The 23779-nt window shown below is 40.0% G+C and overlaps 1 protein-coding gene across 1 annotated transcript in view; it reads left to right on the top strand.

Annotated features, from left to right (window-relative positions):
* Positions 1-17498, top strand: part of LOC126460165 (molybdenum cofactor biosynthesis protein 1-like) — a 197400-nt gene extending 179902 nt beyond the window's left edge. Inside the window, 2 exon segments of the mRNA XM_050095905.1 lie at positions 2315-3115; positions 17316-17498. Coding sequence (XP_049951862.1) covers positions 2315-3090 — 776 coding nt within the window. The 3' untranslated portion in view covers positions 3091-3115; positions 17316-17498.
* The last annotated feature ends 6281 nt before the right edge of the window (positions 17499-23779 follow it).

Raw genomic sequence — 23779 nt, 5'->3', positions numbered from 1 at the left:
CAAAGCAGAAAGAATACAATGCAAAATCCTCAGAAAATTTTTTGGAGCAGTGCACAGAGATGGCATATGGATGAAGAGATCGACCAGAGAATTATAAGAACACAGAGGCAGATTCAGTCACAATCAGAAAACACCGACTAACATTCTGTGGACACATACACACAATGAACAGCGACAGATTCACAAAGGGATTTAGGATGTAGTAAATGCCTTAATCAAAAAAACCAGTTGGTTTCAAGAGATAGAAGAATGCCAAAACGAGCAGGAATCAGAATGGAAATGATGAATGAAAGAGACAAATTCAGAATCAAAATTATGAACATAAAACTTGAAGTAAAGGGAAGGAAGAAAACAGAGAAAATATGTACATATCAAAGGAAACAGGAACACAGTCAAAGAATGAAAAGATTTTGGGAAGAGAAAAGGGAGGAGGAAAGAAGGAAAAAGCTGAACAACCATGTAACAACGAAGTTGAACTCTGTCAGAGTGTGTGCTCACCATCATTATTTCAATAAACATTATGACTGAACAGAGGTCTGCAAACACATGTGAATGAGGGGAATACTGTTTCTATCAGTGATTTCCAACTGTGTTCCGGAAGTCATTCTTTCTGTTGTTGTTGTATCGGATCTGTTCACAGCTGGTATGTTCAACCCAGTGGTGTGCAGCTTTACCCGGCTGGAATGTTGTCAATCAGACCAAAAGCATGTCCTTGTGGGCAGACCCTAGCACAAGCAACTGAAAAGTGTCCTTTATTAAATGTAGCTTGTCATTGCTGGAAGAACTTGGCATTTTTGACACACTTCTGTTTCCACGCTACCTCCTTCTCCAAAAGTTATGTGTGCATTTGGAAATTGGTGAAGTAAAAAATATAAAGACATCGTGTCATTCTGCCACATCTGTCTGTAGTGTGCATTTTGGGGTGCGTGTACGATACAAGGCATTTAGGTATGATGAGGTTACTTAGCCATTAATGTTCACAATGGCTGGCATAAAGGAAACATGACAAGTATTACATTAGAAAGCAACAGCGATAGCTTTCCGACTGCATAAATTCTATTAGGCAGAGTCAGAGGCAGACACAGTGGCCTGTGCCAGATACGAGGGTTGGAAGTGGCTGAAATGTGAGTCGTGGGACAAAGAGAAAGAGAGAGAGAGAGAACACACAGACAGCACCATAAATCATTCCCCATCTCTTTCTGCACGGAATGCACCACACTGCTGCCTTCTTAAGTGCACCCCAGTATAATATGTTGTTTGGGAAGTGGGTGGTAGTTATCACCATTGCCACGACCTCCCCTTATATCCACTCCTGCAAGATTGTGAAATCTACAGCCACTGAGGAGATTTATGTGAGATGTTCCTATCAACTTTGTGTAATATTCATATTGCACACTTCTGCAGACAAAACAGATCTTCGACCTTAGCTTAGGAAAGAAAAGAATCATAACAGATCATTAAGGTTCAAAGAGCTTGTCTTGAACACTGTAAGGGATCCGTGATCCCACAAACAAAGATGCTAGTATCTGACGCCCAGGTCGATAGCGGACAGGAGTAGATTGTCAAGTGCTGCAGTAGGCAGTGAGACTAGTGCTGAGTGCGCAGTAGTATGGTAGAGTGTCAAGTGAGAAGTAGAGCAGGAAAGACGGGCAAGAATGGTGGTCGAGTGAGTTGTAAACGGTAAAATTCACTGGAGTATCTCGAGTGAGCACGTCCCCCTGATCGTCGTGGGGTTGACTCTCACTAATGCCGATTCGCAAGTGATAAGAAACAGAAAGTGACAAGTGCCGAATTACGTGTTTCACGTCAACCGTGTCGGCCAGCAACAACCATGGATTGCAGTGAGGATTGTTGTGAATGTTAACCATCAGCATTGCGTGTGACAAAGTACTGAAAATCAGCAATCAATAAAAAGAGATAACCACAATTAGACGTGTAAGGCAAAGGTAGCAACTGCCTCAGAATTTGTGTGTTAGTAGGAAATATATATCAGTTGTACATCACAACCTTTGTGATTCTTAACAATAGACAAACTTTCAATCATTAGCTATTCCGTCCCAGAACAGCCGCATTCGGTTGAAATACTCCCGAAACCACAGCAGAACAACGCAGAACAACCAATAGCCTTTTATCCATTAAGCACATGGTCATATATCATAATAATTAACTGTTTGGTGGCTTCGGTAAATTACCCAAAATCCAGTAAAGGAATTAATCGGGGGTGTTTCAACACGAATGCTTAAAAATTCTTTTGTAGTTAACCTATTTTCAGATTATGAAGAGTTGTTTGTTACAGCTTGTATTTTTGTTCCAGGTGGCCCTGAACTTGATGGCTGTAGTGATGTCGTGAAGGCACAAAGTCGGAAGTTGTTAAACCTTCAGAAACAAGATTTTCAAAAGTACTTCTTCTCAGATACCAATATTTCGCCCCTGTTTGTGTTGGATACACAGATGTCTCAGTTGTTGTCACGTAATTTGAGTGTAGTGACTGAATCTAGAAAACAGTTTCTTTTGCTTCCCTGTGCCCCAAGCATTATGTGCAATGCAGGACTCCTAACAAAACAAACACACAGAGCACAGCCCTCTGTCTTCTCTTGCCGTTTCTGCAGTTTGGGAGCACAGTCCGAAAGTCGGACTCATGTTGACCGGTCTGGCAGGGCGAAAATGGTCAACGTGGGTTCGAAGCTGGTGACAGAACGGACTGCTACAGCACGAGCAAAGGTTTTTGTGGGACCCGAACTGATGAAACTCATACGAGAAAATGGCCTGAAGGTACTTAGCGTTGCTCGCCTGGCGGGAATTGTGAGGTCCAAGCAGACGTCCAGCCTTATCCCTCTGTGTCATAACATATCTTTATCCTCTGTGGCTGTGGACATTGAACTGGACTCTGCTCTCAACTGTGTGATTATAACTGGCACGGCAAAGTGTAGAGGGCAGACGGGCATGGAGATGGAAGCTCTCACTGCTGTATCGGTGTCTGCCTTAACAGTGTACGATATGTGCAAAGCTGTGAGTCATGACATTGTGATATCTGAAATAATGCTTCTGGCCAAAAGTGGGGGAACTAGAGGAGACTTCCACCGGACATGAGCATCTGTGTGGGGCAGTGAAATAAGTTAAGTATACCTGGTGTGATGTAGGCAAATTTCAAAGTCTGTTCATAGTTATCATAAATTATATACACATCGAATTGGCCTGAATATAAGTTGCACCTTTAATTTCGAAAAAGAGAGAAACTTAATTAAAAATAATTTGTCAAGTTGCCCATTTACAAAAGCTTTTCAAAATGTGATTTACCCTTAACCAGTTTTTTTGTAGTACACTATAGATAAATTACACACAAAAACAAAGCTTTCAGTTGCAGTTTTCATGTAAGACACTCTTAACTTCACTAACATTCATTGTTTTGTCACTGTCAGTATTTTTGTCACTCTCCTCCCAAAGTACAGTGCCGTCGCTACAATCCCGGGCATTGCATGTGCAGCATTTCTTGAACCGTACCTTTAAAAAGCACATCTGTTAGATGAATAACTGTGAGTTTGAAATTTGCAACGTAACTGTACTGAATTCCAAAATTTTCTCTCAATGTTGTGCTTCATTGGTGAAGAATAAATTATATTCTTTAGTTAGAGAAAAACTGTGCCTGTTCCATTGTCTAAAATAGTGAAACTGTGAGAATGGGAATACAGAGGGGTCCAGAAAAATGTAGACTCTCTTTGATAGTCAATATTGATGGAACAAAATGGCATAGTGTCAAAATTCTTGCATGGGAGGAAGATCATTTTGTGTGTTCAAAGTGACACCCGTTAGCAGCCAAGCAACATCAATGTTGCTGAATTGTTGACTGAAGTACAGCTGTCAATGTTGCCAGTGTGGTAGCTGCACAGGATGTCTTGATGGTTTCTCATATCTCATTCAGTGTAGCTGGGTTCTGTTGGTAAACTTTGTTTGTCGAGGTTCCCCATTGGTAGAAGTCGAGAATTGTAAGGTCCCATGAACTTGGTGGGCACTTGACAGTTCCTCTTCGACTTATCTGTCGTCCAGGTATATTTTCATCTAAGTAGAATCTGATATCTCTGTGGTGGTGAGGCGGAGTACAGTCTTGTAGGTAAAAATCTTTTGTTTCCAAACACCACTTGGATGGCTAATAAAATCAATGTTTGCAGCATATGATACACCTCACCAGTTATGTACCTTCAAAGAAGAATGGGTCAGAGAAACAATACTATGACGGACCACACCACACATTAACACCAAGTGAAGTAACATGTTTGTCCATGTGAACATGAGGATTTTCAGCAGCCCAATACACGCAGCTATGACAGTTTACACTACCATTCAGGTTGAATTGTGCCTCATTAGGCCAGATAACCTTCCCTGCAAACCATTCATCTTCGTGAAGCATGCCTTCAGACCACTCATAGTGCTCCATCCTTCGATTCGAGTTGTCCTCATTCATAGTGTGAAACAATCTTGGAATGTACACTTTCCACTTTGCAGTCTTCAGAATTTATCATGCACTTGATCAGCTTATCCCACTTCCCCATACACAATGCTTCATAGATTTTTGAGATGATCTAGAAAAATGTTGCAATACAGCAGTGCTGGAACCTGGAGGTTGATGTTGTTGTTCAGAGGACCTTTCCTTGTGCACATTTTAAACAGCATTGTCGGCTTAAAATTTATACCAAATACAATAAATTGTTGTTTGAGTACAGCCTTGCATTGCTCAAACAATAGTTGTACTTCATTCAGTGCTGCATTGTCATCTGCTGGAAACCCACACGACAAGATCTGTTGGGAAAACAGTGGTTTATGCTACCACTCAAAATTGCAGCCATATAACACTTTGTTCCGAAGGTAATAACTATCAGAGAATGTCTACATTTTTCTGGATCCCTCTGTAGTCACTACCTAAATGGGATAGCAACAAAGAGAATGTTTGCATTGCTACCTCATACACAACAATTGATTTACAAACTGTAGTGATATTTTTGTTTCATTTCAAACTTAAGAAAAAGCACTACAGTTGAGGTTTCTATGATTCATAAAAGTCCCAGTTTTTATGGGAGATTTTTTGTAGAAATGGTGTATCTTATATTCAGGCCAGTATGGTACCCGTTTCCATCCTGTTTTAAGTCTTAATTCAAAATATTTATCTTTCTTTTTCCAATAACTGATCAGTTTGAGAGAGATATTTAAAACAAAAAATAAGCACTAGCAAGTACGTTAATTTGCTATTGTTAAAACTTTTTCTCGTGCATGTTCTCTACAATTTTGATATGACACCACCTGCACTCTTATCTTGTTGCCAGTAAAAAGTGAGTAAGTAGGTCATTAAACTCTCTCTCTCTCTCTGTGCCCTCCCCCAGCTGTGTGGTAGTGTCCTCTGTGTTGCTCTATTGTTTCAATTTTTGATGGTCCCGTGCTGTGAAAAGTTGAGGTGAAGTGTTCATTCTTAAATAAATAGTGTGTATCAGCTCTTTTCTCCTAGGATCAGGTTGTCATTGCTGTGTTCATTGATGTAAAATGACACTTTTTTAACAGTTCCTAAAAGGTGCACCACTTCATTGACACTTTTGCTCAGGTGTAGAGCATATTGGCCAGACTAATTTACATGTTTCAGCTTTACACTGTATGGTATCCTCTTTTTTAAAGGCCTATTATCTTTCTTGTGTGTGACTAGTCCAGAGGTTGAAAATGTTTTATTTTGTAAGTTACCAATCCAGAACAGGTTTCTGTCAATTTAATTCTTCAGGTTTTTCCAGAAGTTTGCTGAAATTCCTGAGTTGTCCTTTGCACAGTCGGACATCATTGTCTTCCTCGCATATTTCGGTGACATTAGTTGTTGCTTTTACAAAGTGCTACTTGAGACTGACTGTCAGATGGAGCAGGTCTGTAATTTGTTCCCTCTGCCTTCGTGCTTCATCTGCAATCTGCTCTGACAGACACCATCCTCGGGTATCCGTGTTGCGTGATATTCCGAGTGTCATCTACACTCACGGGCACGATTCTTGTGTGTTATGTTTTCAGTCCAAGCTGGTTGGTAGAATTCTGTTTGCGGGCTGTCCCCGTTTGGGGACAAGGATCGGCAGGGCATGAAACCCTAATCTTTCATCTTTCAGTTAACTCAAATGTCGAGTGTCACTTTTTTCATGTACTGCGGTTACAAATATAAGAAAATACAAAATGAAAATTTCTCAACATAGTCATGTTTCTTTTCAGTATGTTTCTCAGATCAGTACACTGCAATGTAAATATTCCATTAAAAGAATATATTTTTGATTGTTTCTTCAGTCAAAGATGCATTGCCTTTTTGACTTAACAATCAATGTCAAATCATTGTCCCTCAAACAATCCTGCAGGGGTTTGACAACGTGAGACCATGGCTTTATGGAGGATCACCTAGAATTAGCTGCCGTCTTTTCTGACATGATTTTAAATCAATGCTATCATCACTGTTTCTTTTGCTTAGGGTTTTGAGTCTAGGAATGATGCAAACAATCAGCAGTTTATTTCTTTCTTACGTGATCTTGTTTTCTCCTCCCTAGCCCCCTTTCTTCTTTCATTTGGTAGCCTTGAGCAAATTGAATATTCCTGCTTTTGTTTGTATTTATTAATCTGTTTGTGCCTCTAATTCTTAAAAGACTTCATTATGACACTAATAATCTGAAGCAGCAAATTTGGGGAAAAAGAGCTGCATTCATTTATGCTGTTGTAAAATGGAGGAATTGGTTGTAGTTGGAAAAAAATCTGCCTTTTACAGCTGCTGATTTTTGTCATTTATTTTACATAGCCCACCCATGATCTACAATCAGGTCTTCTTTTTTATGTTGTATTTTTTATAAGAATGTTGAAACATAGATGATTGTTATGCATCTTTCCAGCACCTAAACTTGAATATTGTACTTAAAAATGTTATTTGTTGTCTTTTTTAAATTAAATTGTTATGTTTAAGAAGTGAATTAAATAATTGTTACCTGTGACATAATTTTGTAGCAGCTAAACTTAGATGCTGGACTTCAATATTTTAATTTTTATAGTTTGGGGTATGATTGCTGTAATTAGAAAATGAATGTGTGCTTTGTGCACTATGTTGTTACAGTAATTTGGAGTTTATTTTGTACATCATCTGGTGTAAATTATAAGAATTTAAGCAAAAACTTCTGTCTCTCAACAGCTTTCTTAATAACACTATTCCGGTAACTGGATATGCATATTGAAATATCTGTGTTGTATATTAGATTCTATGACCTGTACCAAGGCAATATTTTGCGGTTGCAAATTTTCTTGACTATTATTAAGTGTGTGTGTGTGTGTGTGTTGCTTATGCCCTACATACGAGTCCTCCAAGCTACTGATGATCTGACCAATGTACGACATGCCAAAATGCTACGCCTGCGTGGGGAGGTACAATTAAATCCCATCCCCCCCCCACCCTCTCTCTCTCTCTCTCTCTCTCACTCTCTCTCTCTCTCTCTCTCTCTCTCTCAAAGATCAAAAGGTTCAGGAATCTAACACAGAAAGAATTTAATCACGGTTTCTTTTTCATCTCTATCATACAATGTAGTCCAATTTTTTGCTAATACAGAAATAACATTTTGTGATTTATCTAGTGTACTCTTCAAAAGATCTAATGATGTCCTCATTCCTTTCTTATAAACAAAACAAGAAGAAACTGACAATAATTGTCATTAAAATAAAACACAGAACAGTGTCTCCATAGCATCAATGAGCACATCCTTTCAGCACCTTTGACCCAGGCAGTGAACACAGCAGCGGTCAGTCTATGACTTGCAGCAGGTGAATCCCAGTCAGCTGCATTGCTCATACACCCCACATAAATAATAATAAACAAAATCTAACAATACACATAACCAAGGCTTGATTTGTGACAGTATACCGCTGATGACAAAAAAAATTAGACCCAAAGATTTTGAGATGTGATACAATAGAACTTTTGCTCTAGTTGAAGCGGTAAGATACAAATGTTGTATTCACACTGTTAAAAAGCTCAGAAAAGTGTTATAACTTTTTCAGAAATCTAAATCAAACTATGGAAACTCTCGGTAGGAACTTAGAAATATAGGAAATGATAGAGTGCTACTTACCATAAATACATGTTAAGAAGTCAATTTTTTTTCTTTTAACAAATCTAGCACTGCATATTACTGCCAAATTAGTCATTACCTATGATTGCCCCAGTGGCAGAAGTATGTATAATAATGTCAAAACGTTTGTGACACTACACACTAGGAGAAGCTCAAGTTTCAGATACACGTTGATTGCGTTCTTGATGATGCTATCTACATGTTCATCCACACTCTGCAAACCACTATGAAGAGTATGACAGAGGGTACATCTCACTGTACCAGATATTAAAGCTTGTTCATGTTTCCTTTCCTCCATCTTGTACTTCAACTTTTCTTCCTTAAACTTATCCTGTTTCTAACTACTCTGATTTGCTTTTGTGGTTAGTGTGAATTTAAACTCAGTTGCCATAAATATCTAATATCTTTTATTGAACAGTGAATGGATTATTTTATATTTCATTTAATGCTGTTCTGCTCTTTGTTACGGCACAAATGGTGTTCCCTACTTTTGTGCAATTTTCACACAACTTGAAAAAATGGTGAGATAAACAACGAGCTTCATTATTTATTTATGTTTTGAATGTACCACTAATATTTTGAATGTAACCAAAAATGCTTGTTGTTGTAAAATATACTTTCAACTTGCCTCCTTCACTAGCTGAAAACCTTTTTAGTTTCTCATGTTACCCCTGATGTCTTCTTTTTGGTTGATTCATTTATGATAACATTTTACTGTCCTGAGTAGTACCTGTGTATAAATATAATTTTATTTTTATTTTTAGTGATGTGTGTTTTTATGTGCATATTCTTTCAGTCCTGTGTAATGTGAGTCTCTGTTTAATGGTATGGTTATGTTGTCTTCAGACTTAAAGAATTGATGTAGAAATTTATAGTTTTCAGCATGTGGTTCAACAGATCCTTATTGTGTTCCTAAATTGAAAAAGTCCTAAAAACAGAAACTAGAAAATAACTGTATAGAAATTTTGGACCACCATTGGTTAAATATTTTATTACCAACCCAAGAAATAAATTGGGAACAATGTGCAGCATCTTATTCAGTGTAAAAGAAAACTCAAATTTAGTTAAAAGTGGACCACTTGAGTTTGCTAAAGGCATAGAATCGTGTGTTTCTAGTGTCCTTAAATCCATTCAAAACCCTCGAAAAGAACAAAAAAGTAAGAGAATATAATACTGAACTTACAGGCCTAAGTCTGGAAACAACATTATAATTGTGTGTATTTGGTTTTGTTTCTATGCTGTTGACATCCTGTACTGTTGATTTGAAATTATATGTGAGAGTTGATGTTTGGAAGCTAAATGCAGGAAAGAAGACCATGAAGTGAAATCCACCCTTCATGTTCTCAGTTGGCAGAGAATGTGGGCAAAGAACTGGAAATCTTTGAGGTACCAAATTGTCAAGGGCTGTGATATTGCCCTTTTAACGTCACTTAGAGTAGACATAGTTCTCTTAGTCCCAAGTGTAAGACAACATTTTTGGTACCTTACAATTTCAGTGGTTTCCATTTACAATTTCTGTTTACAGTGCTAATCATCAAATGTTTTGGTGTTGTTATTTGATTTCATATAAATAACATAGAGGTAGTTATTTTACATACTATTATGTTTCTGATAGCTTTTTCTCACAAAGCATACTTTAGGCTCGTATTTTATTGTAAAATATTGAAACTGACAGACATAAAGACTTGCATTTTCTGCATGTCTTCTGTCACCAGTTTCGCCTCTAATATTGACTGCAAAGCAGAAGTGATCGGCATAGAAAATGATGGAGTGAGGGTGGAGAGGGGGAGAGTGGGGGGGGGGGGGGGAGAGAAATGTAATATTGAAACTAAAATCAAGAAAGAGAGCAGTCAATTGAGGATACAATGAAACATTTGGGACCTCATTAACTGCAGGATCATTCTAGTAGAATAGAATTGTATAAAAGATTACTGCCAAAGAGAAGTTTTAGAACTTCAAGTTTAACACATATATTTAGGAACAACACAACAACACATATAAGTCACTGAGTAAGTTGACCTGTGTACAAGTCGGCATTCGATTCAACACTGAGTCTCAGTCTAGCGGCCGCTGCTCGGCTGGCCGCTTAGGTGGCGCAGCTGCTGCATGGCTGGCAGACAGCGCCGCACGTAGAGGACGCGTGTAATTGCGCGGCAGCACTTTGAATAATCGGCGAGTCACAACATTTTTCCCCCCTTTGAAATTGTTGCACTGGTCTTGATGGAGGTGTCCTGGAGATGGCTAATGTAAAGTCTCGAGGAGGAGGCTTCCCGTACGAACGGAAGTGTCCCCGATGATAATGGGTCGAGATGACAGGAGATGTGGGTGATGTGTCGGCATCCATTGAAGGAGGAGGCGAGTAGATGTACTCTGACAGAGGATGATCCTCCGGTTCCTGCATGGGCACGTCTCCTGGTGGCGTCCGTTCTGGTGCTGGCATCGCGATGACGGTGAGAGGGCTGCATTGTGAGTATTGAGAGATGCGAAGATCCTGGGCATCAGGTAGAGCCAAAAGTGGTGTGGCAGCATTCGGAACAGGCGTTGCTGGCACCCGAGGCCGAAGCTGGTCCGAATGACGCACTGCAACACCCGTGTCCATCTGGATTTCATACAGGCGTCTACCACGGTGTCGTAAGATGCGGCCTAGGCTCCTTTTTGGCCGTCTGTCATATCTGTGTACCCAGACGAGGTCAGCGGCGGTGAACCGGCCAAGGGAAGGCACCTGCGGCCATGAGGAGGGAGGCCGCAGAAGATGAAGTAGCGTGCGGGGCTGTCGCCATGTAAGAGCTCAGCCAGGCTGTGATCGCCCATGGGGGTGAAACGGTAAGACGCCAGGAACTGGAGAAGCGCATCATCATCAGCAGAAGAAGTCAGAAGTTTCCGCATCTGAGCCTTAAATGTGCGGACCAGCCGTTCAGCCTCACCATTGGATTGTGGATGGAACGGCGGGGCCGTGACATGAGTAACGCCGTGACGAGCACAAAAATCTGCAAAGTCGGAAGAGGCAAATTGCGGACCATTATCAGTAACAAGAGTAGAGGGGAGGCCTTCCAAAGAAAAAATGCGGGTGAGAGCACTGGTGGTTGCCGCGGTGGTAGGTGACGTACAACGGACAATGAAAGGAAAGTTAGAGTAGGCGTCAATTACAAGGAGCCAATAAGTACCTAAAAAAGGTCCCGCAAAGTCAGCATGAATGCACTCCCAGGGCTTCTCAGGCAAAGGCCACGGTGACAAAGATGACTTCGGGGCAGCGGCCTGTGACGCACAAGGGCCGCAGGCAGCCACCATGTGTGCAATTTCAGAGTCAGCGCCAGGCCAGTACACATGACGGTGTGCCAGAGATTTTGTGCGAGACACACCCCAGTGCCCCTGGTGAAGGAGGCGCAAGACCGCAACACGCAAAGATGCAGGTACCACTACACGCGGTGAAGCATTGTCAGTGGAGAGGAGGATAATACCATCCCTAGCCGTAAGGCGGTAGCGCAAAGTGTAGTAGTTCCGCAACGGATCGGAAGTCTTAGCGGACGGGCGATCTGGCCAACCCTCCTGAACACAGCGTAAAACCCGGGAGAGGGTAGGGTCAGAACCCGTAGCAGCTGCCAGCCTGTCCCCAGTGATGGGGAACCCGTCCACAACCCGCTGCTCGGCAACATCCAGGTGGAAACACAAAAGTTCGTCCCTATTGAATGCCTGATCAGGACCCATGGGAAGGCGAGACAAAGCATCAGCATTCGCATGTTGAGCCATTGGCCAGAAATGAATCTCATAATTGAAACGGGACAAGTAAAGAGCCCAACGCTGGAGGCGGTGTGCAGCCTTGTCGGGAAGTGACGTTGATGGATGGAACAAGGAAACAAGTGGTTTGTGATCCGTAACAAGATGAAATTTTGAGCCATAGAGAAAAACACCAAACTTATGAAGAGCATAAATAATGGCCAAAGCTTCTTTCTCAATTTGGGAATACCTTTGTTAGGCATCCGTGAGCGTTTTGGAGGCATAAGCGATGGGTTGTTCTGAACCGTCAGAAAAATGGTGTGCAAGGACTGCACCAACCCCGTATTGAGAGGCATCTGTGGCAAGAACAAGATGTTGGCCAGGTCGATAAGTAGCCAGGCATAGTCTTTAATTTCTGGAAAGCCGCGTCACATGACGCGGACCAGTGAAAAGGCACGTTTTTATGCAACAGGGGATGCAACGGCTGAGCCACCGATGCCGCAGATGGTAAAAACTTGTGATAGTATGCTATTTTCCCCAAGAAGGCCTGCAGTTCCTTAACAGATGTAGGGCGAGGAAGGGCATCGATCACAGCGACAGTGTGTTGAAACAGACGAATACCATCGTGAGAGAGTTGGAACCCAAAGTACGTTATAGATGCCTGAAAAAATTGTGATTTCTGAAGATTACATTTAAGACTGGCAGTCTGTAAGACATTAAAAAGTGTGCGGAGATTTTGAAGATGTTCGTCAGTGGTGGAGGCAGTGACAACAATGTCGTCCATGTAATTGATACACCCACGGACAGGGAGCAATAATTGTTCCAAGAATCGCTGAAAGAGAGCAGGGGCACTAGCAACCCCGAATGGCAAGCGTTGGTATTGATAGAGGCCGAAAGGCGTGTTAAGGACCAGAAACTGCCAGGAAGCAGCATCGAGAGGAAGTTGATGATAAGCTTCTGACAGGTCAATTTTAGAAAAATACTGTCCTCCAGCGAGTTTAGTGAACAGTTCTTCAGGACGGGGCATAGGGTAAGTGTCAATGAGGCATTGAGCATTTACAGTGGCTTTGAAATCACCACAGAGACAAATATCACCATTGGCCTTAGCAACTACAACAACAGGAGAGGACCACTCACTGGAAGTGACAGGAAGTAAGACCCCTGACGCAGTGAGACGATCCAACTCCCATTTTACCCGATCTCGAAGGGCCACAGGAATGGGCAGAGCCCGAAAAAACTTAGGCCGAGCAGTGGGTTTGAGCATGATATGAGCTTCAAAGTCGTTCGCACAGCCTAAAACGGGAGAAAAAAGGGACGAAAATGTAGTCGACAAGGAATCCAGTTGAGCATAAGGAATAGCGTCAGAGACAATATTGACAGAATCAACTATGGAGAACCCAAAAACGCAAAAGGCATCGAAACCAAAAAGATTTTCTGCGTTGGCAGAACTCCGGAGATGGGAACTTGCCCTTCAGTATATCCTCTCTTCTCGTTATCCGCCAGGCCTCAACCTCTGCTAATTTCAAGTTGCCGCTGCTCATAGCTCACCTGTCTTTCAACAACATCTTTGCCTCTGTACTTCTGCCTCGACTGACATCTCTGCCGAATCTCTTTGCCTTTACAAATGTCTGCTTGTGTCTGTGTATGTGTGGTTGGATATGGGTGTGTGTGCAAGTGTATACCTATTCTTTTTTCCCCCTAAGGTAAGTCTTTCCGCTCCCGGGATTGGAATGACTCCTTACCCTCTCCCTTAAAACCCACATCCTTTCGTCTTTCCCTCTTTCCTGATGAAGCAACCATTGGTTGCGAAAGCTAGAATTTTGTGTGTATGATTGTGTTTGTTTGTGTGTCTATCGACCTGCCAGTGCTTTCGTATGGTAAGTCACATCATTTTTGTTTTTAGATATATTTTCCTGCATGGAATGTTTCCCTCTTATTATGCGTTCAGTTAACTAAGTAGAAATCAGTAATATCTTATCTCAGTGAGGAACTTGAAACTTTCAGCACAGGTCAGGAGCATGTAGAGGTGCTCTTCCTCTACTTGAAAAGAACAGTTGACCACGCACTGAGCAGATAGGTTCCTAGTAGAACAGTTCATAATGGGATGGAACCTCCGTGGTATACAGTCACTGTAAAGAAAACTTCTAAAGGAACAGAGATTACTGCATAATAGGTGTAAAACAAAGTGTAGGATTATAGATTGAGAGACACTGGATGAAACATGTTTGGCTGTCAAGAGAGCAATGCATGAAACCTTCAATGACTACTGTAGCAGAATATTGTCAAATGACATTTCACAAAATCCAAATAAATTCTGGTCGTATGTAAGGGCTGTTAGTGACAAAAAAGTTAGTGTCCAGTCCCTAGCAAGTGAGACAGGAACTGAAATTGAGGGTAGCAAAGTAAAAGCTGAAATTCTGAACTCGATTTTCAAATGTTCCTTTGCAAATAAAAACCCAGGAGAACTGCCCCAATTCAATCCTCGTACACTGAAAAAATGAACGAAATAGGTATTAGTGTCAGTTGTGTTGAGAAACAGTTGAAATCATTAAACAAAGCTCCAGACCCCGATGGAATCACAGTCAGATTCTATATTGAATTTGTGGCTGAGTTATCCTCTCTTCTCACTGTAATCTGTCCAAAAAACCTTACCTAGTTTTTGGAAAAAGTTACAGATCACACCCGTCTACAAGAAGGGTTGTAGGAGTGACAAAACTACCATCCAGTAGCCATGACATCAATTTGTTGTAGATTCTTAGAAAATATTTTGAGCTCAAACATAATGAGGTATCTCGAACGGAACTACCTTCTCGAATCAACCAGCATGGTTTTCAAAAATATAGATGACATGTAATCCAACTCTCACTTTTCTCACATAACTTGCTGAAAGCGTTGGATCAAGGCAACAGGTAGATTGTGTTTCTTGATTTCCTAACAGTATTTGATTCTGTTCCACACCTACACTTACTGTGAAAAGTACGATCATATGGGGTATCAAGTGAAATTCGTGACTGGATTGAGGACTTTTTGATAAGAAGGACACAGCATGTTACCTTGGATGGAGAGTCATCATCAGATGTAGAAGTAACTTCAGGTGTGCCCCAGGGAAGTGTGTTGGGGACCTTGCAGTTCTTGTCCATTAATGACCTTGCTGTAAATCAGGATTTTTGCAGATGATGCAGCTATCTGTAATGAAGTGCTATTTCAGAGAAGCTGCATAAATATTCAGTCAGATCTTGATGAGATTGCAACATGGTGCAGTGATTGGCAACTTGCTCTGAATGTTTAGAAATGTATAAACTTAGTATCCTGTGACTATAATATTGGTGAGTCACTGTCGGAATCTGCCAACTCGTACAAATACCTGTGTGTAACACTTTGTAGGAATATGAAATGGCATGATCACATAGGTTCAGTTGTGGGTAAAGCAGTTTGTAGACCTTGGTGTATTGGTATAATAATTGGGGAAGTGCAATCAGTCTACTAAAGAGATGCTTACAAGTCATTAGTGTGCCCCCCCCCCTCCCACCCCCCTAGACTATTGCTAAAGTGTGTGGGACTTGTACCAGATGAGACTAGCAGGAGACATTGAATGTATACAAAGAAAGGCAGCATGGTCACAGGTTTGCTTAATCCATGGGAGAGTGTCACAGAGATACTGAAGGAACTGAAATGCAGACTGTTGAAGACAGGTGTAAACTATCCCAAGAAAGTGTATTAGCAAAGTTTCAAGAAATGATTACTCTAGGGATATACCACAACCCCCCCCCCCCCCCCCCCCCCCCTGCCCCCACATATTGCTCTCACAGGGGTCGTGAAGATAAGATTAGAATGATTACTGCTCACACGGAGGCATTCAGACAAATTCAGACAATCATTCTTCCATGCTCCATACATGAATGAAACAGCAAGAAACCCTGATAACTGGTACAATGGGACTTACCCTGTACCATGCACCTCCTGGTGGATTGCAGATTATAAACGTAGATGTGAACTGACAGTCTTTTACATGTGCATAAGGGAAACATCTAATCACCTTTATTTTACCAAGACAAAATTTATGATTTTCTAAAGTTTCAAACCTTGACAGGAAATAATGGATTAGGCTGTCCGTAAATTATAAACTAACATTATTGTGATGATGGAAAATCTCATATAAAGACGTGAAACAAATACTAACAAAGAGATAGAGGGGCTGGCCAGTACAGCCAATAGATACACAAAACATAACAGAAAATTTACGTATCCTAGCTTTTGGAACTTTGTTCCTTCGTCAGGGAGGAGAGAGGGGAAAGAAGGGGAAGAAGAGAAAGTGGATTCAGTTACTCACAACCCAGGTTATGAAGCAACAGGGTAGAGGTAAACAGGGAGGGTAGCAAAGATGGAGGCATGGGTGTATACTCTACAGTATGTCAACATGTTGCCTTGACCTGTTTGATAACCAGGTCTGGCTCCAATTTAGTGCACACGGGACATCATCGAACAACTCCAGTGTCTCCCAAAAACAGCATTAACCATCCCTGTTTTGATGACAATGTGAAACAGGCATGGAACTTCATCCCACAAACTCATAACCAGCACAATGCATGCACGTTTGCATGCTTACATTCGGGCAGTTACACTGGATTTCAATGCATTAGTGTATCACATTTGCAATGGTGTATCTCGCACTTATATTATCCTGTGATCTTGCAATGTTAATCACTTAAATAAGTTACTTAGACATATATGTTCCTGAAATTTCATTACTCTACGTTAATTACTTTTTGGTGTTGCAAATTTTTTTTTTTTTTTTTTCAGTGTACATGATGACTACAATAATACATTATAATGTTTCTCCAGTGGTTTCAACATTAACTTTTTAACAGAAAAGATTTTGCTTACAGTTCATTTGTAAGTTAACATTTCTAAACTTTTTAACAATCCATATTAAAGCTAGCAATAGTAACTATATTAATAATTGCTACTGTAAACAGTTACACATATGGACATCAGTTTTGAATAATGGGTTTTGAGTGTAAATAATGTTTTATGTAAGTGTTTGTATTGATACTTAAAATTAAATGTCATGTAATGAATGTCCACTGTTTTGTTGGATCAAGTTATTTACGAACGCGATGTACTGTGTTCTTCCATTAGAGAATGAGACTGTATTGTTTATCGGTTTCATTACAAAATGCTAATAAGCTTTTAGTTAGAAAACCTTCTATAACTAGAATTATTAATATGAGAAAAATAGGAACAATGAAGGAACGGAAGATCAGTTGCAGAAACAAGAGTAGCTCTGAGTTGCAAGAGTGGTTGCTTTTCCCACCCATGTAATTAACTGGCATTATCACCACTATTAACTTACCGTGGTTTCACATCTCATCTGTTCATTGTTCCCCATGTCCTGCCCTTGTGTTCACCCTTCCTATTAGACCATATATGCCTCTGTTACTGTAATCGATATGTAAACAATATTTATCACATGACCTTTTTTTGTTACAGGTTGTAATATTTGACATTGCAGCTTTTGAAAATGGAGCAGGATGTTGTGCCCTCTTTCCTATTGGAGTGTTTCTCTGTGATCAGAATTGGAGGCAGACAATTCACTTGAACTTCCATTGCTGTTGTTGATGTCTTTGAATCATGTTGTTTCTTTGTGATTAATAAAAAAATTATACAACCCAATGGTTTCTTCACCTTGTCTTTAAAAATTCCAGACCTATTGTTCAAACACATATTTTGAGAGTTATGCATCTGAGCATTTTTGTGGAATGTGCATTTCACACATACTTTCAAGATAAATTGAATAATGACCCCCATTTTGTGTGTTGGGGAAGATAATTTGATACAGCTAAATGCATATACAGGTACACACATTTGCTCGTGCCTGAGACAAAGTGAGAGTGATTCAAAGGAAGAATTCACTACTTTTTACCTACTTTCTGAATAACTCGTACTTTCGTCAGAAATGTCACAATGCAAAGTTGATTAGATAAAGGGACAAAAATGAGAGCAAAATATAATTTGAATATCAGAAAAAATAACCAATTAGTGTTTGTGTAATACTTTACGGCAAGCCTAAAATTAATTTCTAAGCATTGGGATATCTGGGATGGAATAACAATAATATGGAATAGGATAACTTTCTGCTCCCAACCTAGAGGAGACACTGAGTGGCAGACTGGCACATTGAAGGAAGATTTTTAGATATTAGAAAGTATGGGACAGTCCTCATCTAGCAGGTGTGGTGGTGTGAGGCTGGGGTGGGAGCAGGTATAGGCCTAGATATGTGAGACAGAGAGACTAGCAAAGGTTTAGGTAACGGGGTTTACAGGAGTGAAGAATATGTCGCAGCTAGAGTTTCTAGGCTTCGTTCCTGTGGCCCCACACCTCAATGCCCTCCCCTGCTCCCATTCCAACCTGACACACTATTACGTCCCCCTAGTACACCTCTCTCTGTCTGTCCACCTCCACACTCCCAACCAGCAGAGACTCCCTATGCTGAGGTGGGCTCTGTCCATTAGATTACACTCGTAAGATGAAAATAAACATTATGCAGCATGAAAGAATTATCTGTGTGGGATGGAAATATGTAGATGTGATGTACGTAATTTTCCAATGTCAGAAAAATTGAATGATTTATTCAAGAGAAAGAGCTTCACAAATTGAGCAAGTTGGTCCACCTCTGACTCTTGAGCAAGTTTGGCATTGATAGATTTGTTGGATGTCCTACTGAGGGACATCAAGCCAAATTCTATCCAAGTGGCACATTGTATTGTCTAAATCATGAGCTGGTTGGGTGGCCCTGCCCATAATGCCGCAGACATACTCAGTTGGGGAGAGATCCCGTGACCTAGCTGGCGAAGATAAGGTGTGGCAAGTATGAAGACAAATTGTGTGTGGGCAGGCATTATCTTGCTGAAATGTAAGCAAATGATGGCTTGTCATGACGAGAAACAAAATGGGGTTTATAATATCATCAACAGATGTCTGTGTTGTAATGGTGACACAGATGACAACCAAAGAGGTCCTGTTATGAAAAGAAATGGCACAGTAGACCATCAGTCCTCGTTTGGCTGTATGGCAGCCAGCAGCCGGGTTGGTATCGCACTGCTATCTGGTGTGTCCCCAGGCACGTCCCTGGTCTGGAATTGCATTGACTGGAATATAATTGGCTTCAGTGATGAGTACCACTATGAACTGAGCCTCAATGATCATCACAGATGTGTCTGAAGACGCCCCAGACGGTGGGATACCACCGTGAATGCCACATCCCATACGGTCCAACTACCAGGACTGATGATCTGGGGTGCGATTTCTTTTCGTAACAGATCACTTTTGGTCAACAGACAACTATGCTGTAAGGGTGACATGGATGTCACCCCTACAGCATAGTTGTCTGTTGACAATACTGTACATCCTATTTTGTTTCCCTTCTTGGCAAGCCATACATTGCTTACATTTCAGCAAGATAATGCCTGTCTGCACACAGCTTGTCCTCATGCTTGCCAAACCCTACCTTGGCCAGCAAAGTTGCTGGATCTCTCCTCAATTGAGAATGTAAGGAGCATTATGGGCAGGGCCGTTAGACCACCTCGGGATTTTGACTATCTACAGTGACATTTGAATAGAATTTGGCATGATGTCCCTCTGTTGGACATCCAACAACTCTATCAGCCAGAGCCAAGCTTGTATAAGGGCCAGAGGTGGACCATCTCATCCAATTTGTGATGCTCTTTCTCTTGAATAAATCATCCAGTTTTTTCTGAAACTGTAATTATTTTTCTGTCTTCACATGTATGTCACATTTACTGATTTCAGCCCTATTTGGTATTTCGATAATTCCTTCAGTACCTAAGTGTTTTTTTGAGTATATAGTATCTGACAGTTTCTTTTTTTTTCAGTATGCTTGTCTGCTGCCCATTGCCTGCTCTAACTGGTGAGTAGCAATCTGTCCTATTTCATATTGTTAGAATTATCTTTTGACACTCAATATTTATGATGCAAGCAAACTGTTATTGCCACTTGACATGATGGTGAATGGTACTCTGTTAGCCATTGGCACAAATGGATTGACATGATAAAACAAGGGTCCACAGCTATTACAAACTTTTTGAATGTGATAAATACAGCTTACTGTTGTCAATACTTCTGTTAATTACATTTTTGATCGTTTGTTATTTTCAAGCATACATGTCAGGTGCTACGACACCTTTGAATTACTGCAAATGGACAAAGATGACCAGACTCATTTCTCTTCAGTAGAAACAACTATCGACAAGAGAAGAAACTTAATGTCATTCAAATCTACTTTTTCATTGGTAGAGATCTTTCACTCATGGGATTAGCAGCAGAGATTAAAAAGAAGCAGCAGCAAACAGATCCAAGGCATCCATTGTTTGGAACTCATGTTCTTCCATCACAACTCCTTATAATAGTATCAGCTCTGGAGAACTAAGTCCCAATTCATTTTCTTGTAACAAAATAGATTGCCATTACCTTGCAGTTAAAAATGGGAAGCTTTACATGAATGTCCTACATGCAGTTTTTTTATACTTGTGCTCTTTGAGTTCCTGTCCTAGAATACATTAAAATATTAAAAAATGTGTAAATTAATCTTTGAAACAATCCAAACCTTTCAATGGAAACCAGGAAAGACTTAGAAACATTATCATTAAAAAAAAAAAAAATCAAGGAAAGATAATGTAAGGAACAATCAGGGAAAGTCTGCTGTACCCTTCCTGTTGTGTACTGTGTTATTGTTATTCTTAATTTTTTAAAATTTGATAATGGCCATTAAAGACCATGCAGAATAGCAATTGCACATTACTAGAAGCTGCCTTTGCATTCTTCCTCCAACAGCCCGTTGTATTTGCTCAGCGTAGAAGCCTTTAAAGTTGTAACTCTGGTCGGTCTGAGACGCCGCCTATATTTAATCCAGCCTGTCAAAGATCCCTTTGTCATTCCCCTGAACTACGTCAGAAACTTAAAGGTTGTTTCCAAGAGTATTAAAAATCTGTTTTGTCAACCTGACCTTCAAACTTTCGTCTTCCTGGCTCGACTGGTGCAGGCAGTATTTCTCGATTTCTGAACAGCTTTTGACTTAGTGCCAGATTGATGCTTATTATCAAAATTGCTACTGTGAGGGGTATCGAGTGAAATTTGTCACTGGAATTGAGGATATTTTGGTAGGAATGACTTACATGTTATCTTGGCTGGGGAGTCATCATCTGATGTAGAAGTAACCTCAGATGTGTCATAGAGAGGTATGTTGTGACCATTGCTGTTCATGTTCATGTACATTAATGACTTTGCAGACAATATTAATAGTAAAGCACTCTTTTCACAGATAGTGCATTTATCTAGAATAAAGTACAGTCTGAAAGAAATTGTACAAACATTCATCAGATCTTGATAATTTCAAACTTTCTTTTAAATGTTCAGACATGTAAAATTGTGCATTTTGCAAAATGAAGAAAACGCAGTGTGGTATGACTACAGTATCAGGGTGTCTTGCTTGGATTAAGTCTATTCATACAATTACCTGGGTGGAGCACTTTGTAGGGATATGAAATGGAACAGTCATATAGGCCCACTCAGGGGTAAGGCAGGCGAAAGACTTAGATTTTTTTGGTAGAATACCATAGAAATGCAGTCATTCTACAAATCATTTGTATGATCCATCCTAGAATATTGCTCAAATGTGTGGGACCCGTATCAAAATGGATTAATGGGTGATTTGAACGCATGCAGAGAAGGGCAGATCAAATGGTCACAGGTTTGTTTGACCCAAGGGAGAGTGTCACAGAGATGCTGAAATAACTGAATTGGCAGACGCTTCAAGATAAGATGTACACTATCCTAAGAAAGTATGCTTACCAAAAGACGACTCTAGAATATGTTACAACCTTGTAACTATTGCTCCCATAGGGACCGTGAGGACAATATTAGATTAATTACAGCATGCAGAGAAAGATTTAAATGGTCTTGAAACATGAACAAGCTTTAATATCTGGTACAGTGAGATGTACCCTCTGTCATACTCTTCATAGTGGTTTGCAGAGTGTGGATGAACATGTAGATAGCATCATCAAGAACGCAATCAACGTGTATCTGAAACTTGAGCTTGTCCTAGTGTGTAGTGTCACAAACGTTTTGACATTATTATACATACTTCTGCCACTGGGGCAATCATAGGTAATGACTAATTTGGCAGTAATATGCAGTGCTAGATTTGTTAAAAGAAAAAAAAATAGACTTCTTAACATGTATTTATGGTAAGTAGCACTCTATCATTTCCTATATTTCCTACCGAGAGTTTCCATAGTTTGATTTAGACTTCTGAAAAAGTTATAACACTTTTCTGAGCTTTTTAAAAGTGTGAATACAACATTTGTGTCTTACCGCTTCAACTAGAGCAAAAGTTCTATTGTACCACATCTCAAAATCTTTGGGTCTAATTTTTTTCGTCATCAGCGGTATACTGTCACAAATCAAGACTTGGTTATGTGTATTGTTAGATTATGTTTATTATTATTTACGTGGGGTGCATGAGCAATGCAGCTGACTGGGATTCACCTGCTGCAAGTCATAGACTGACCACTGCTGTGTTCACTGCCTGGGTCAAAGGTGCTGAAAGGATGTGCTCATTGATGCTATGGAGACACTGTTCTGTGTTTTACTTTAATGACAATTATTGTCAGTTTCTTTTTGTTTTGTTTATAAGAAAGGAATGAGGACATCATTAGATCTTTTGAAGAGTACACAACATAAATCACAAAATGTTATATCTGTATTAGCAAAAAATTGGACTACATTGTATGATAGAGATGAAAAAGAAACTGTGATTAAATTCTTTCTGTGTTAGATTCCTGAACCTGCCGATCTTTGAGAGAGAGAGAGAGAGGGAGAGAGACAGAGAGAGAGAGAGAGAGAGAGAGAGGGGGGGGATGGGATTTAATTGTATCTCCCCATGCAGCTGTAGCATTTTGGCATGTCGTACATTGGTCAGATCATCAGTAGCTTGGAGGACTCGTATGTAGGGCATAAGCAACACACACACACACACACACACACACACACACACACACACACACACACACACACTTAATAATAGTCAAGAAAATTTGCAACCGCAAAATATTGCCTCGGTACAGGTCATAGAATCTAATATACAACACAGATATTTCAATATGCATATCCAGTTACTGGAATAGTGTTATTAAGAAAGCTGTTGAGAGACAGAAGTTTTTGCTTAAATTCTTATAATTTACACCAGATGATGTACAAAATAAACTCCAAATTACTGTAACAACATAGTGCACAAGGCACATATTCATTTTCTAATTACAACAATCATACCCCAAACTATAACAATTAAAATATTGAAGACCAGCATTTAATTTTAGCTGCTACAAAATTATGTCACAGGCAACAATCATTTAATTCACTTCTTTAACATAACAATTTAATTTAAAAAAGACAACAAATAACATTTTTAAGTACAATATTCAAGTTTAGGTGCTGCAAAGATGCATAACAATCATCTATGTTTCAACATTCTCATAAAAAATACAACATAAAAAAGAAGACCTGATTGTAGATCATGGGTGGGCTACGTAAAATAAATGACAAAAATCAGCAGCTGTAAAAGGCAGATTTTTTTTCCAACTACAACCAATTCCTCCATTTTACAACAGCATAAATGAATGCAGCTCTTTTTCCCCAAATTTGCTGCTTCAGATTATTAGTGTCATAATGAAGTCTTTTAAGAATTGGAGGCACAAACAGATTAATAAATACAAACAAAAGCAGGAATATTCAATTTGCTCAAGGCTACCAAATGAAGGAAGAAAGGGGGCTAGGGAGGAGAAAAAAGATCACATAACAAAGAAATAAACTGCTGATTGTTTGCATCATTCCTAGACTCAAAACCCTAAGCAAAAGAAACAGTGATGATAGCATTG

This window comes from Schistocerca serialis, chromosome 1 (assembly GCF_023864345.2).
Source record: "Schistocerca serialis cubense isolate TAMUIC-IGC-003099 chromosome 1, iqSchSeri2.2, whole genome shotgun sequence".
NCBI classification, from domain to species: domain Eukaryota; kingdom Metazoa; phylum Arthropoda; class Insecta; order Orthoptera; family Acrididae; genus Schistocerca; species Schistocerca serialis.
The sequence above is the reverse complement of the archived record's forward strand: the minus strand, read 5'-3'. Positions and strand labels throughout refer to the sequence as shown.